General features: G+C 43.3%; 1 protein-coding gene across 5 annotated transcripts in view; it reads right to left on the bottom strand.

The window, feature by feature from the left end:
• The window catches only part of col4a6 (collagen, type IV, alpha 6), a 421,315-nt gene that overhangs the window by 55,757 nt on the left and 348,999 nt on the right, over nt 1-16,559 (bottom strand). For all 5 annotated transcript variants that reach the window (XM_043705028.1, XM_043705025.1, XM_043705027.1 and 2 more), the window contains 3 exons: nt 15,625-15,795; nt 12,061-12,204; nt 10,479-10,592 (listed from right to left, as the gene is read on the bottom strand). In XM_043705028.1, coding sequence (XP_043560963.1) covers nt 10,479-10,592; nt 12,061-12,204; nt 15,625-15,795 — 429 coding nt within the window. The remainder of the gene's footprint in view (nt 1-10,478; nt 10,593-12,060; nt 12,205-15,624; nt 15,796-16,559) is intronic.

The following is a 16,559-nucleotide window of genomic DNA, read 5'->3' as shown; positions in this document are numbered from 1 at the left end:
TTTGAAATATATTCAAGAGTGGTAAGTTGGAGCATCTTGGTAAATGCAATATTGGGTTTACAACAAAGTGTTTTTTTAATGGTAGTGTTCAAAACTTTGTGAGTTAATTGACGTTAAATTGAAAACTAAATGAACGCCAAAAGAACCGCAGTCTCCATAATTCAGAAACAAAAACATACGGTATTGAAAATGTTCATCAGGTCTGGCAGCATCTATGAAGAGAAATCAGAGTTAACGTTTCGGGTCCGGTGACCCTTCCTCAAAACTATAAATTGATTTAGATTTAGGTTTTATTGTCATGTGTACTCAAGTATAGGGTACACCACTACAATGAAAAGACTACCATGTCACCACACATACCGCCAGTTTTACGAAGGCTCAAGGTCTGCGCTGGGACTACCATCCTCCGCACTGGGCCTGTCATCCTCCACGCTGGGCCTGTCATCCTCCACGCTGGGACTACCATTCTCCACACTGGGACTGTCGTCCTCCGCACTGGGACAACCATTCCCTGCATTGGGCCTGTCGTCCTCTGCGGTGGGCCTGTTGCCCTCCATGCTGGGCCTACTGCCCTCCGTGCTGGGACTACTGTCCTCCGTGCTGGGCCTATTGTCCTCCGCGCTGGGCCTACTGTCCTCCGCGCTGGGCCTACTGCCTTCCGTGCTGGGCCTACTGCCCTCCGCGCTGGGCCTACTGCCCTCCGCGCTGGGCCTACTGTCCTCCATGCTGGGCTTACTGTCCTCTACGCTGGGCCTACTGCCCTCCGTGCTGGGCCTATTACCCTCCGCGCTGGGACTACTGCCCTCCATTATGGGACTACTGCCCTCTGTTATGGGACTACTGCCCTCCGTGCTGGGCCTATTACCCTCCGCGCTGGACTACTGCCCTCCATTACGGGACTACTGCCCTCCATTACGGGACTACTGCCCTCCATGCTGGGCCTATTACCCTCCACGCTGGGACGACTGCCCTCCATTATGGGACTACTGTCCTCTATGCTGGGCTCACTTGACGTCCTGGACGTTCACCACCGATGCCATCTGAGCTCAAGAGGTAAATAAATAAAAGTGTAAAGAGGTAAAAAAAACCAAGAAAATAGAAAAAAAGAAAAGAAATGTAGTCACAGCAGACAAGCTCCAGCACGGGAGCCCTACTCTGCCGCCATCTTGGTTAAATGAGAATGGTTAAAATACTTGCTAGTCAGATTGGGAGCGTATTAGTCAGTTTTATATCATAGTAAATAAAAAGAATATTAAAAATATTGTAAAGAGTGTCCATTTTTGTCACTGCACTCAAAGGATTTCAAGACTCGTAGAAGACCTGTGAGTGAGTGCAATTTGCAGAAAATCCCACTGGTGGGAGTGTAATCAATTTCATGAACATGACCAGTTTCTAGTAAAATAGATTTTAAACTGAGGGAAAGGTTTTCAGAAACACAGCTTGCAATGGATTGAATTTGTGCTTGAAATTTGCAATCCTGCATGTTTGCTATGTCCATTTTGTGGTTAAAAACAAGAAACTGGAAACTTGTCCTATGCACATTCAAGTTATTTTACTTCAATAGACTTGGGTGAAAAATACCAGTCAAGGCATTGGCCTATGTTTACCATTATCTGCAATGTTTATAACAAAAAGAACTTTGTATTACATCTTTAGTATCACTGCCAACTCTGTGCCCATTAGTGTAGAGAGGAAACTGAGCAATAAGAGTCAAAAATCAGCATGCCTGAACACCCAACAGGCAAAAATGAGGACTGCAGATGCTGGAGATCAGAGTTAAGATTAGAGTGGTGCTGGAAAAGCACAGCAGTTCAGGCAGCCATCGAGCAGCAGGAAAATTGATGTTTCGGGCAAAAGCCCTTCACCAGGAATGAGGCAGGGAGCCGAGGGCTTTTGCCTGAAACGTCGATTTTCCTGCTCCTTGGATGCTGCCTGACCTGCTGTGCTTTTCCAGCACCACTTGAACCTTGACTCAAACAGCCAAGAGTCTAGTCTGAATGAATTCTTTATTTAATTATCTGTGAGATGGCTGCTAAAGTGTGTGTTCCTCATCGGTGAGGTCACATGACTATGGCAGACCAGAATGGACATTTTGTACATAATTGCATTTTAATCCGAACATTCTCCTTTCTATAAAAAGTATAGATGCCTTAATGTGTAGATTTTGAGGTAATCAAGATTCCCAATATACACACACCATTGTTCTATACCTCAACAATTCATTATTCTCATCAGTTTCTGCATAGATATTGTACATTGGACACATGCATGCTGTTTTCTGCTGGTCATTAGTGTGATCTTCCTTCACCAGGGAGTCTTGTTCCTGCATCATTTATTACTGCCATGGTGATATTGCTGTTCCATCACGGTTGTTGGATTGCTGTGGATCTCTGGGCATGATGGTTGATCTGCAGATAGTGCTGAGGTGAGTTTATATCTTTCTGATCATCTGCCTGCCATGGTGATCCTGAGCTTCTCCAGCTGGGCACATATACTTGCAGTTGTGATGGCATATCTGATCATTCACTTCCACTGCATATGAACAAGGGTAACAACCACTCTACACAAGCCCAAGTTGCTATATTTTTTCAATGTTTATACCCTGTCTGGCTCTCCCATGTTGTACTATGCCAATGATTTAGCAAGTTTGTCAAAATGAAATTTGGCTCCCTGCAATTTCACCATGACGTTTTCACGCATACCTGTTGCTACGTCTGGCTTCAGCAGCATTTTTGAAGAACAGGTTGGTTATACAAAGTTAAAAATCACACAACACCAGGTTATAGTCCAACAGGTTTATTTGGAAGTAACAGCTTTCAGAGCATTGTTCCTTAATCAGGTAGCCATGGAGCAGGATCATAAGACACAGATTTATAGCAAAAGATTATAGTGTCATGCAACTGAAATGTTATATTGAACAAACTCTTGATTGCTGTTAAGTGTTTCGTCTTTTAGAACGGGTTGCAGATTTCAGTTCGTTACTACGTAAATCCCAGAACTTCTTTTAAGTCACATTCTTGAGATAACTTAAGGTTTTATAAAAAAAAGGTGACATCTCAGCTCAGACAATGTATTAAAGGTATGAGGTTAGAGTCTGTCTGTTTCCCAACCTTGTGTCAGATTGATTCTATTTCCAAAGTAGGAATTTATAAAATGTTACATGGATTGTCTGCCTGCATTGATTGCCAACAGATTGTGCACCTTTTGAGCAAAATAGAATGTATCTGCAAATACAATTCTGCAAATACAAATTCACCCCATAGACCTATATGTGTGTATGCATGCATGAGAGAGAATGTGAGTGTGTTTGCGTGTGCATGCTTAGTAGAATGTGCATGTGAGTATGATGGAGTATGTGTGGGGGGGTGTATGTGTGTGTGTATGACAGAGCATGCATATGATAGAGGGTCTGCTTATGTGTGTGTGTGCGTGTGCGTATGTAGTGTAGTGGGGTCACCTGTAGTGTGACATGAACCAAAGGTCCTGTTTGAGGCCATCCTCATGGGTATCGAACTTTGCTACCAGCCTCTGCTTGGCCTCTTTGCGTGTCCTGAAGTCTGCCTTGGAGGATGGTCACCTGAAGGTCCGAGGTCAAAAGACCCTGATCTCTGAAGTGTTCCCTGCCTGGGAGGGAACACCCCTGTCAGGCAAATGTTGCACGGTGTCCTGTGTCCTATGTCCAATCACTGTTTTTGTAGCATCTGCTTGGTCTCACCAATGTACCATGCCTCAGGGTATCCTTGCTTGCAGCATATGAGATAGACAATATTGGCAGAGTCACATGAGTACCTGCCGTGTACATGGCTATTGGGTATAGCTTAATATGAGTGTTTGTACAGGACTGTCCTCCATGTATTCAGTTGGTGTGTTTTCCTCACTTGAGGATGTCCTTGTATACATCTGTGTTAAATTCACTCAACTTCTTTATGATTCCTTGATGGTTTTCAATGCTGCTGCAGCATCTCCACACTATCCCCAGTCAAACAGAACAAAAGTATGATACTGAATATTTCAATCCTTTATGAAGCAGGTAAAATCTCCACTCATGAATTAAGGATGATGTTGCTCATCCTAGTGCTGGGATATACTGTAACAGGTGAAGTGTGTTTTCCAGCATTTGGCAATCTCAGTAGTTGTTGAAGCCAGTTAGTTCACTTCCCAGTAGTCAGAATTGTAGTCTATTGTGAGAAGATAATCAGTTCCTGCAAGTGTGAAGAAGTTTCCACCTAGCTTTATGTGTCTGGAATGTTAAGTATCATTAGCAGCTTTCCAGATCGCTTAGCTTGGGACTCATTACAAGAACAGACTGATGTCATCTTACTTTCTTTGCTCATGTTTGATCAATAGAGAACAGCTCTTACCTGTCTCAGACTAAATTAAACTTCTTGATGATTTCCTTGGAAGCACTTTAACATCTCTTCTCTCAAACCCCATTGGGATAATGACTCTATTTCCATTGTACTAAATGCCACCTTGGGCTGTCAAATCATCTGCATATGACCACTATACTGTAGAAGGAGAACAACATTAAGTGCTACGCAGACTCCAATGTGTCTGCTACAATACGACCTTCACAGAGCTTTACAATGTAACTTAAAATGGCTGCAAAATGAAGCCCTCAAAAGTAAGGTTGAGGCTGGGGTGGCAGTTTGGGCCAATATGGTGGCTCAGTGGTTAACACTGCTGCCTCACAGCACCAGGGTCCATGTTCAATTCCAGCCTTGGGCGACTGTCCGTGTGGAGTTTGCACATTCTCCCTGTTTCTGCATGGGTTTCCTCCGGGTGCTCTGGTTTCCCCCCACGCTCCAAAGATATGCAGGATAGATGAATTGGCAGCACCAAATTACCCATAGTGTTAGGTACCTTAGTTAGAGGGAAATGGGTCTGGATGGGTTACTCTTCGGAGGGTCGGTGTGGATTTGTTGGGCCAAAGGGCCTGCTTCCACAATGTAGGGAATCTAATCTAATATGCTCTTTATAGCAACACCTTTGTCTTTGATGCTTTCAGGCCATCTTTTCACCACTACTGTTTGCAACACTTGGAGATTTGCATCTTGTTGGGTGGTTTGTTTGATTTGAGCGATCATCATGTCACAGTATTTGAGCACTAGCACTGATTGCCATCAGTAGTTGCTTGGTTTTAGTAATCAGTGTTCCTGGTTCTGTGCCCCAATACCATTGCTTGTTGTTGACCATGACTTTGCATAATGTTTCACACTATGGCAATAACTTAGACAAGAAGTCGCTGCACTGCGTTTACATCTATTGGTTGCTGCATTGCTGCTACAGGTCTCACTTTTTCTGGATGCAGACGTAGACATTTTGTTGTCAGGACATTGCCGATGTACTTGATTTGACTTGAGGCTTCTTTAACTGAATTTTTTTCTTCTCAGCTTCAGCTTTGTCTTGTAAGCTCTGTCTGTGGTCACGATAGATTCTGATTGTGGCCAACAATGCGTTCTTCCACTGTGTCTCCACACCCAGAAATGAGAAAGTCATCCACTACAGCTTCCATACTGGGAGGATCGCTGACAATCTTATGCTGGCTATGCTGTTATTCTGCCAGAGTCATCGATATACCAAATGGACCTCCAGAATCTGGTTAGAGAGCTGCTGTTCCATTCAGCTTCACGTGCCAGTAACCATCCTTCTAGGCTCGTGAGAATGTTTGCCTTTGCAAGTAGTGGCATATTTCCTCTGATGGTTTCCATTTGGCAATGATATCTCTCAATATTTAGATCCTTTGGGTCAATCAATGTTCTCAGCTTTCCAAGTTGTTTCACTGCTAACGTGCTGCTAGTCCATTCTGTAGGAGATGCCAGTTCCTTGACTACTTTCCTGTTTTCCAGTTCTTCTCTTTCAGGCTGCTCTTGAGGGCAGCTGGAACTATCCTTGGCAGATGCTGAGTTGGTCTTGCATTCACATCTACTTGAAAATCATATTCTCTTAAAAGACATAACAACTCTGTAAACACATTGCTGTACTCGTCCAGAATATGTTCCACAGTTAATGGTTTAGTGTGTTGTGACATGTGAACAAATTTCTCTTGGCGAGTTGAGGGTCACTAGTCCAAGCTTTGGAATTGTTTCAGTTGAGGCACGTGGTGAGATATGTGAGATGCCACTATCTATGATCTGGAACTCCAGATCTTCACTCCTGCTATTGCATTGCGCTCACAGATGTATGGGAATTGGGACTGTGGTGCTGGAAAAGCACAGCACGTCAGGCAGCATCTGAGGAGCAGAAGAGTCAATGTTTCGGTCAAAAGATCTTCATCAGGACTTCCTCTGATCTGCAGTCTGACAGGGCTTCCTCTGACAGCATCTGCAGTCCTCAATTTCTCTCACAGATTTCTCAACCTTACTTTCAAGGGCTTCATTTTGGAGCCGTGTTAAGTTACATTGTAAAGCTCTGTGAAGGTAATGTTTTAGCCAGACATTGGCGTTTGTGCGACACTTAATCTTGTTCTCCTTCTACAGTCCTTATTCTAACAGTCACAAACTATGCTGCCCCTATCAGCTTGACTGAACGCACCTGTTGTATGGTGTATCGTCAGAATCTTCAGACGATATCTCTCCATCATTACTTGAGTATTATGCTTCTTCTCAGCTTCACATGAGTGCAACGTGAATCATTTTCTTAGTTAGAGATCACTGCTTCTCCATGCTGTACCGACTTCTCTTTCTTTTCTGCAATACTTACATCCTGCCCTTCTCCCATTAAAAACTGAAAGAACTGAGTTCTGAAGAACGGTCACTCAACTTGAAGTGTTAACCCTGATATCTCATCACAGATGCTGCCAGACCTGCTCTGCCTTTCCAGCAATTTCTGTTTATGCTTCTCTCCATGTTTGTTCTGCCCTCTATGGCTGGAAAATCTATCAGCTTACTGCAAGACCTGGTCAGTTCTGCCATGAATGTGCTCCAGTTGCTGATTTACTACCTCAGCACTTCTCCATGTGTCAAATGCTTTCCTAAGAGTGAGCATCTCCTCTCTTGGTTGATGTGCTCTTATTGTGGAATCTCTTAAGCTTAACACAATTCTGTCTTTAATTAGAGAATCTTATAGCTGCACAAATTATGAGGATTCTGTGAGCTGAGTTTAGTGGCTTAACATATGGATCAATGGACTCTTTTTCATCTTGGGCACCAATATTGAACATGTGCTATTTATAAATTATATCAACTTGGAGTTCAAAGTATGCCTATAGAATTCTGCAGTCTGTTTACTCTGTTCTTCAAAGAGAAGGATACATGAACATTAACTAGCCACAAAATGACAGTTCCCTCTCTCATTAGTATCCTCACATACAGATGAGGAAGGACACCACTTTGACTAAGACAACACATCCATTCTAGGACAAGCCAAACAGAGACATGTATGAGAATTCCTAGAAGCATGGCATTCCAACCTGAACTCTATCAACAAACACATCGAGTTAGACCCCATCTACCACCCCTTGTGAAAAAGAACCAGAAGTGACACCACCACAGGAAATGATGTCACCACAGGAAATGACATCATCAACTCAAAGAAACTCAAACATATAAATAGAATACAGGATTTATCAACAGTGCTTTGCCCAGAGGCCCACTGAAGATGTTACCTAGTAGGGTGACGAAACGTCTGGAAATGAACCTTCCAGCTCAGGGAGCAAACCTATATCCAGAACCTCAACCTGAGCTAAAAATCTTCTCAAAACTCACTAAGAAGATTTAGGGTGGAATACACTTTGAAACAGCCTCTTCCCATTATAAGTGTAAAGTGATGTGTAAGTGCTCTGGATTTTTCAACATATACATTGCTATTTTGTAATTTAGTCAGTGCACGTGGGAAAAATGACACCTTTCACTTTAACTGGAGCTGGTAGAGTAAAATAGCTGCCATTATCATTTACCTGTGTTTCAACTGTATTCTGTTCCTTTGTTGTACCTTAGTTTATTTGAATTGCTTATAGATTTCACTCTGAACATCCTTTTGTCATTCTGTCAGTAGTTGTGAATTTTTACATACACAATTTCAGTTCCATGGTCTGAGCCGAACAAGCAGCGGACTGATTAGAGCAGAGGTGTCCATTGAGGTGTCCATAGAATGGTGCCTGCACTGTGCGCCTCATGGTAAAGGTCACTTGACAAAGACCAGGAAGGTCATTTGTAAATTGTATTCCAAATATAGTTCTCTTGCAGATCTCTGAATACCATCAATAATTTTATAAATAACGAAGGACTAAATGGTGTAGTCTGATTTTATGAGGGAAATATTGTACAGAGATTAAGCCAGAATAACAACAGACTACTCAAACTAGTATATCTTGTCCATGTCATTAAAACCAGCAAATCACAAGATTAAAAGGCAAGTATGAATGAGGAAGCCAATATTTAATCCTTTCAGTAAGAACCCCTTCGGCATCATAGAGTCATAGAGATGTACAGCACAAAATTAATTCCTGGGTTTTCATCATGCTTTGAAGCTAATTCAAAGTGTTGACCACATAAATAAAGATATCAGTTCTGATTAAATATTTATAACCACACATTGTTTTGGGGGAAATTTAATTAATGAAGTACTTCTGAGGAGGATGCAGTTGGCACAGTACATTAGCACATTAATTGTCTGTGTAATCCCTTTGAATGCTTTTACATGTTATATCCCTTGTTTCAGCCTTCCAATCAAAGGTAATTCTCACTGTTGTCTCTGAGCACTTTTCAGCTTAATGATACTTGTTCCAGATAAGGCAAATAGCAAATCCTGCTAGTTATTTTATGGCTGCGTTCAGATTTTTCTACATGTGTTGGTGCATCATCTCAGGTCTCACCTTAATCCTGAGGCGATCTGGTCAGTACATTCACAATGACATGAAAATTGGTGGTGTGTGTGTGGTAAATAAGGACGAGGAAAGCCTTAACCGACAGGACTGTACTGACGGCTGGTCAGATAGGCAGAACAATGGTAAATGGAATTTAACATGGGAAAGTGGGAGGTGGTACGTTTTTGAAGGACTAACAAGGCAGTGGAATACACAATGAGCAGAAGGACCTTGGGAAGTACAAAGGATCAGAGGGTCCTTATGGGCATGTCCACAGATCCTTGAAGATAACATGACAGGTGATTAATATCATTGAGAAAGTGTATTGGATACTTGTCTTTGTAAGGTCAAATGACTGGATTCACAAACAACAAGATTACAATAGAGCTGTACAAGATGCTAGTTAAGCCACAGCTGGAATAGTGTGTAGTTTTTCCTCACCACACTCTAGGAGTAGATAGGTCCAGTCTTTCTTCCTGAGAGCAGGGAAGGGGGAGCCTGTTTGAGGTGTATAAAATTATGCGGGGCATAGATAAGTAGAAACCTCAGGGGAGGTAATGGCCTTTTTTTTATTGTTGATCCGTTATTCCAGGGACCCAAGTAATATTCCAGAGACCCGGGTTTGAATCCTGCCACAGTAGATGGTGGAATTTGAATTCAATAAATATCTGGATTCAAGATAGTTGTCTGATTCACTAATGTCCTTTAAGGGAAGGAAACTGAATTCCAACCTGGGCTGAATTACACAGCACATTTTAATTTAGCTATGGACAATAAATGCTGGTCTAGCCAGAGACACCCTCAACCTGTGAATGAAAAGAAAGCCCTTCCCCTTCGTACAAATGTCAATCACGAGGAGGCATCAATTTTAGGTGCCGGAGGTTTTAAGTAAAGAAATTAAGGGTTATGGTAAGCGGGTTTTAAGGAACGCTTGGGTGCTGGGTATCTGCAATTCACTGTTTGAAAGGATGGTAGAAGCAGGAACTATCACAACATTTAAGAAGCATTTAGATGAGCATTTGAAGTTCTGAAACAAATGAGGCTATGGGCCAAAGACTGGATAATGGGACTTGAGCAGATAAGTCACTGATTGTTTTATTCATTTCTGGGATGTGAGCGTCACTGGCCAGGCCAGCATTTATTGTCCATCCCTAATTGCCCTTGAGAAGGTGGGGGATGAGCTGCCTTCTTGAACCAGTCCATCCTGCAGTGGGTTGACCCAGAATGCCACGAGGGAGGAAATTCCAAGATTAAGACACAATAGGCCAAAAGGCCTCCTTCTATGCTGTAGTTCTCTGTCAGTATGTGAAGTCAGAAAAAACAGACGTGCATTCCCCAACCCTGACTCCACATCTCAATGATCATCACCCCCTCCCACAGCCCCAGTTACCTGATCTTCCTTCCACACTCCAAACTGATAGCTGCTCTCCTTGCTATAACTGCACTAGTGGCTCAGGCAGAATGAAGATGTGACTGAGGCCTGAGACCCTAAACTGGGACTTTCTGAAGCCTCTATGAATAGGCATGTACTGGCACACTGCATGTTAATGGATCCAAGAATGTGCAACTATCAACTGAAACCATTGCAGGTACTGCATGCATCCACCTCGAAATGCCACATACCATGAAAATCAGACAAGATGGCATGATATTAAAATTTAAAACAGATTACCTCTCATCCCAGAAAACCCTTGTTTCCCAGGATTGCCAGGGTCACCTCTTGGTCCTGGAAAGCCTCCTACAAGAGGAGGCGGGGGCCCAGGGAATCCAACATCACCCCTATCACCTGGAGGAGAACAAAGGCATCAAGTGGTGAACAGCCAATTGCAGACATGAGTGGGAATTTAACTGTCTCACCAAAATTATTCACATGAAATCCAAGACACTAAATGTATCCAAAGCATAGATCACAATTTGCCACATAAGCTGGACACTGTTACACTGGTTTCAATTATAAAGTGGTTCAGAATTGGTCCAAATATCGTCAAAGAAATTATTATATATGTGAACATTGGTTTGTGTTAATCAATCAATCAAATAAGATTGTACTTGAAATTAGTTTATGATATATAAGTTCCCCATTAGCTTAATGATTGGAGGCCATGCTTAACGTAGATTGAACTTTGTAGTTAAAAATGTTTAATTCACATTTGATGAAAAATTTGTTGATCTCTAATCAGACAACAATACAGAGACAGACTACAACTGAGCACTGCACTCAATCATGGGAAAACAAAGAAAACTAAAACATTCTGTCATTTGGCACTGAAGGATTTATCTCTGTCAATAAATGTGAAATCAATTCTAAGCCTTGATTTAACCAGTGCTGCAATTCAGGGAGTTGGGGGCAAGGTAGACCACCCTGATATTGCTCATTTAAGGACTGCAAGTTTTACCTCCCAGGTCTCACCTGCAATGCTGTGAGGCTGTTCTCCATCAATGGGCAGAAGCACACTGTCTGAATACAGGAGGCTGCCACTGGAGAGCCTCATATGCAGGATTGGCAGAGGGGAGAGTAACTGCAAAGAGGAGAGGGTTAGAAGAGCATCATGATGGCTCAGTGGTTAGCACTGCTGCCTCACAGCATCAGGGACCCGGGTTCGATTCTACCCTCAGCTGACAGTCTGTGTGGGGTTTGCATGCGCTCCCTGTGTCTGCGTGGGTTTCCTCTGGGTGAACCAGTTTCCTCCCACAGTCTAAAGATATGCAGGTTAGGTGGACTGGCCATGAGGAAATTGCCCATTGTGCCCAGGGATATGTGGGCTAGGTGGATTAGCCATGGGAAATGTAGTATTATAAGCGAAGGGTGGGTCTGGGTGAGATGCTCTTTGTGGACTTGATGGACCAAATGGTTTGTTTCCACACTCTCGAGATTCTATGATAAACATTGCCTGTAACATCACTGAAGACTGATCTACAGATTTCAAGAAGGATACTGCTGGATGTCCCACGCAAAAGAGGACCTTAAAATATGGAAACATAACTCTGGCTAGGTGGCCAAATAACCTGGATACATTAACCAGTTTCCACAAGTCTGACAAAGTTAAAATCACCCCCTTAGACACTGCCTTACACATGCACAATACAAGCTATAAACGTGTTGCATCTTACATTGTGAGCCCAATCTGACTTAACATTCAAGACAGTGCTAGCAAAAAAGCTTAGTCATTTATCTACCTGAAACAAATTGATGGAAATGGCATCCCCTTGGAAGCGGGACAGAAGTGTAAAACAGCTTTGGGTTTGCAGCTCACCTTTCATTCCTTGCCTGCCTATGGAACCGGGGAAGCCTGGTCTACCTGGGCTGCCCATTTCTCCTTTACTTCCATCAAAGCCTGGCTGGCCTTGTCGACCAGGAATGCCTGGGAAGCCAACCACACCAGGAGAGCCTTTCTCGCCTGTGGTAAATCAAGATACGAAAAGAACATGCAGTATAAACATCAATCAGCGGCCAAACTCTATGCAGTGAAATGGAAAGACAGTAAATATTAAAACAGAAACAATATGGTTAGGAAATACTGAGCCAACAAGAGACATACAATGCCCAATTGTGGAGGCACGCAATGATGGTGAACTTTTCATCTGCTCCACGCAAACACATAAAAATGGAATGTTTGTGGAGGACGAGGACACATGCACACAGATGTCAGTTTTCATAACGGACAAAAATTAAACTAATGCAGAATCAAGAGAACTGCTGAAGTACAGAAGTATGCACGTGTGTGAATAGATTCGCTGAGAAAATGGATCCTGGCCAACTAAACTCGTTGATTTTATCAGCTACACATAAAATTGCGCTTGCAGCTCAAGTGACAGCACTGGAATGAATGGAACAAAGAAAAGCTACTTCATCCACCTTTTTCCATGGATGAGGTATAAACCTGAGAAAGGATACAGATCAAAAAGACACACAAAACTGCACAAAGTAGATAGTACACCAAGTCCAAAACATGCTCTCTTTCCTTTTTTACAATTTATTTGCTGCAACATGGCAAAAACAGGAACGTATAAGACACATCTTATCCTATGCATATTGGTGACTATTAACTGTCTGGTGAATTCATATCATTCCATACAGTGTCATATCTCAGCTAAACATATTTGTGTCAGACAGTTGTGGGCCAGTTGTCCAACTCTTCAAAGGTTGTATCTCGAACCACATACAGACACTGACAACCTCCATGCACGTGTACTGAAATACTTGTATGGCAAATCTACCAGCATATAATGCTCCCTTAAACGCTTTTCAACAAAGTACTGAAACTTCAGTCTCAACAGAAGAATAGTCCTGTTATCCAGCTGAGTATTTCCATTGGTCTACCAATATTCACATTGCTCTAGACATTTGTTACTCTTGCCATGTGCCAACATTTGTATCATTTTCGAACTGAAACTCAGGCCACTTTGTACTCATGATATACGGGGGGCTGTTTCATCAGAACTCAAAATCAGTATGTTTTATAACATTGTAATAAATTGACTTTATTACAGGATGGTGATGTTCTTAGTCTGCAATGATCTCAACAGGTTTAGTGATAGAATTGAAGTAATTTGCCCCAGCCTGATTTCGCCATCCAGTTAATCCTCTCAGAAAGGTGATGGAAGAAGCAACACAAGTTTCAATGGGTGTCTGACTCCCAGCTGTGATTTGAAGATAGAAATTGGTGTCAGCAAGTGTATCAACATGAATGCTGAGCAGTTCCTTTGAAAAGCTTATTGCTTCCATTAAAGCACATTAAAGCTCTAGCAGCTTTTGAGCTCACAGCCCTGAAAGTGAAAGAGCACAGTTGGTGCGGAAATGAAAATGTTTTGCACCGATGCCGTGCTGTTCATGTAAATTATGCATACTGCCCAGATGAACTCTATGTAAAGTGGAGGAATGCTCCCTCTGCCTGTAAGCCTTGCTCTACTTAGCCCTGACATCAGGACAGATGCCTATATCTTCTCCAAGCTATACACGCAGTCAAACACATGACAATCACAACGCTTCACACCAACCACATAGGCCCAAAGGTAAAACAAACACGAAAAGACTCAAACATTTGGGGCAACTGTAGGCTTAAACTGAGTTTTGGTGTCACTCAAAATCATGATAAAGCTTGTGTCACCCCCTTTTCTTGCAATTTGATTTTCTTCTTCCTTTGGGTTATAAGATGGGTAGCCAATATTGCGCTGACCTACACCATTTTGTTTTGCCACAAGAGTCAGCATTAGAAGAAAGAACATAAGATATAGGAGCAGGAATAGAACGTCTGGTCTCTTGAGCCTGCTCCACCATTCAATAAGATCATTGGTTAGAGACAAAGAAACTGCAGATGCTGGAATCCAAGTTAGTCAGGCAGGAGGCTGGAAGAACACAGCAAGCCAGACAGCATCAGGAGTTGGAGAAGTCGACTTTTTAGGTGTAACCCTTCTTCAGGAGTGGGGGTGGGTGTGGGAGGGAGCTGCAGATAAAGGGGGTAGCAGGAGCAGGGTGGTGAAGTGGAGATAGGTGAAGACAGGCAGTGGGTACAACCTGGTTGGTCAGTGGGGGGAATGAATCCGGTTGGTGGCAGGGATCAGTGGAAGGGATGGGGAAGGACTGGGAAGGGAGTCAGGGGAAGGGAAGGGAAGTTATTTGAAATTGGAAAACTCAATGCTGAGTCCTCTGGTCTACAGGCTACCTGGGTGGAAGATGAGGTATGGTTTCTCCAATTTACAGCATGGTTCATTGTGGCAATGGAGGAGGCCAAGGATGGTTATGTCGGAAAGGAGTGGGAAGGGAAATTAAAATGGGCGGTGACTGGGAGGTCCGGTTGGCCCCTGAGGGCCGGCTGCGATGATCGGTGAACCGTTCCCTAAGTTTACATTTGATCTCCCCAATGTAGAGAAGACCACATCAGGAGCACCTGATGTAGCAAACTAGGTTGGAAGAGAGGCAGGTGAACCTCTGTCTCACCTGGAAAGACTGGTTGGGGCCCTGGATGGAGGTGAGAGTGGGATTGTACTGGCAGGTTTTGCATCTTTTCTGGTTGCAGGGGAAGGTTCTTGGGGGTTCGGGGAGTTGGTGGGGAGAATAGCGCAAACCAAGGACTGTCAATGGGAACAGTCCTTGCGGCAGGCAGAGAGGGGTGGAGAGGGGAAGATTTTCTTGATGGTGAGGTCTAGTTGGAGTTGGCAGAAATGTTTAAGGATGAGGGGCAGCCCGATGGCTCAGTGGTTAGCACTGCTGCCTCACAGTTCCCATCTCGGGTAACTGTCAGTGGAGTTTGCACATTCTCTCTGTGTCTGCATGGGTTTCCTCTGGGTGCTCCGGTTTCCTCACACAGTCCAAAGATGTGCAGGTCAGGTGAAATGGCCATGCTAAATTGCCCATAGTGTTAGGTGCATTAGTCAGGGGTAAATTGAGGGGAATGGGTCTGGGCAGATTACTCTTCGGAGGGTCAGTGTGGACTAGTTAGGCCAAAGGGCCTGTTTCCATACTGTAGGGAATCTAATCTAAGATGATGCGTTGGATGCTGAGGCTGGTGAGGTGGTAGGTGAGGACAAGGGGGTCTCTGTCCTTGTTGCATTTGGAGGGGGTGGAATGGATTAGAGCAGTGTAATGGGGAATGGAGGCGGTGGAGGGCTGTCTGGATGACAGAGGGGGGAAAAGCATGTGATCATGGCTGCTCTATTTTGTGTACTCAGCTGCACTTCCCACCCGCTCACCATAACCCTTAATTCCTTTACTGAACTTTACCTCTTTCAACTCTAAAACCTCAAAAATATTTGTTGAATTACAAATAGTACTGCTACAATTAATAATAAACCTGTTAGAGCAGAAACAAATTGTGTACCTTTCAATCCATATCGATTAAATTGAGCTCGACGACCAGGTTCTCCTGGAGGACCAGGGCGGCCTGATGATCCAGGGAGACCTCTATCTCCCGGAAATCCTGGAAATCCCTTCATACCCGCAGGACCTGGGGGTCCACGATCTCCAGCTGAACCTTTTGGTCCAGGAAAACCTGCAGAAAAGACCATTAACCTTTCAATTTCAAGATTTGAGGATAACAAAAGGTGGAAAAGATTCAACATTTTCAACTACTGCAAAGCGATGAAGCAACTAAGGTAGGCAGCGTTTTTCTTTTTACTTTCTGGTTTAATGGGTTAGCATTTGCTGGGGTGACAAAATCCACTCGCTCTGCAGTGACTGTTTGACATTGTGTTCTACTGAGCATTTAATTCTCAAACACGTTCTGAGTTAGTGAAAGACACTAGCAAAATCTCAGTCTTTTGTTTTCTTCCCTTTCAAACTGTGCCAATAAATACTCTTAGCTATTGGGCCATACCCCCCTGAACTCAAGAGTGTAATATCACCAGACTCCAACCATCCCCCAGCACCTCATTCTTTTGTCATTCCTTATATTAAACCCAGTGAGTGAGTGTTGACAAGTGAGTCCATTTCAAAGCACTCAGAAACGGTGACTGACCTCTACTCTCTCAGGAACAGAGGAACAGCTTACTCTGACCACAACCTCTGATAAAATGAGCTAACTCAGCACAGACTAGGATCAAACCTGGCACCTTTTGGTCCATCTGATTACAGTTCATACTTGCCACTTCATGTTTAAGTTGAAGGAATGCTGAAAACACAAGTCCACCCAAGTACACATCCATTAAGATTTCTAATAGATAGCAGGTATATGGATGTAATAGGCACAGAACTTCATCCCATGCCACTCCTCAGTGCCATACTGTACACTTGAGTGTGCGAAAATAAGAAGCAGTA

The sequence above is a fragment of the Chiloscyllium plagiosum genome, chromosome 15 (assembly GCF_004010195.1).
Source record: "Chiloscyllium plagiosum isolate BGI_BamShark_2017 chromosome 15, ASM401019v2, whole genome shotgun sequence".
Lineage (NCBI taxonomy): Eukaryota > Metazoa > Chordata > Chondrichthyes > Orectolobiformes > Hemiscylliidae > Chiloscyllium > Chiloscyllium plagiosum.
This window is presented reverse-complemented; position numbering and strand designations above follow the sequence as displayed.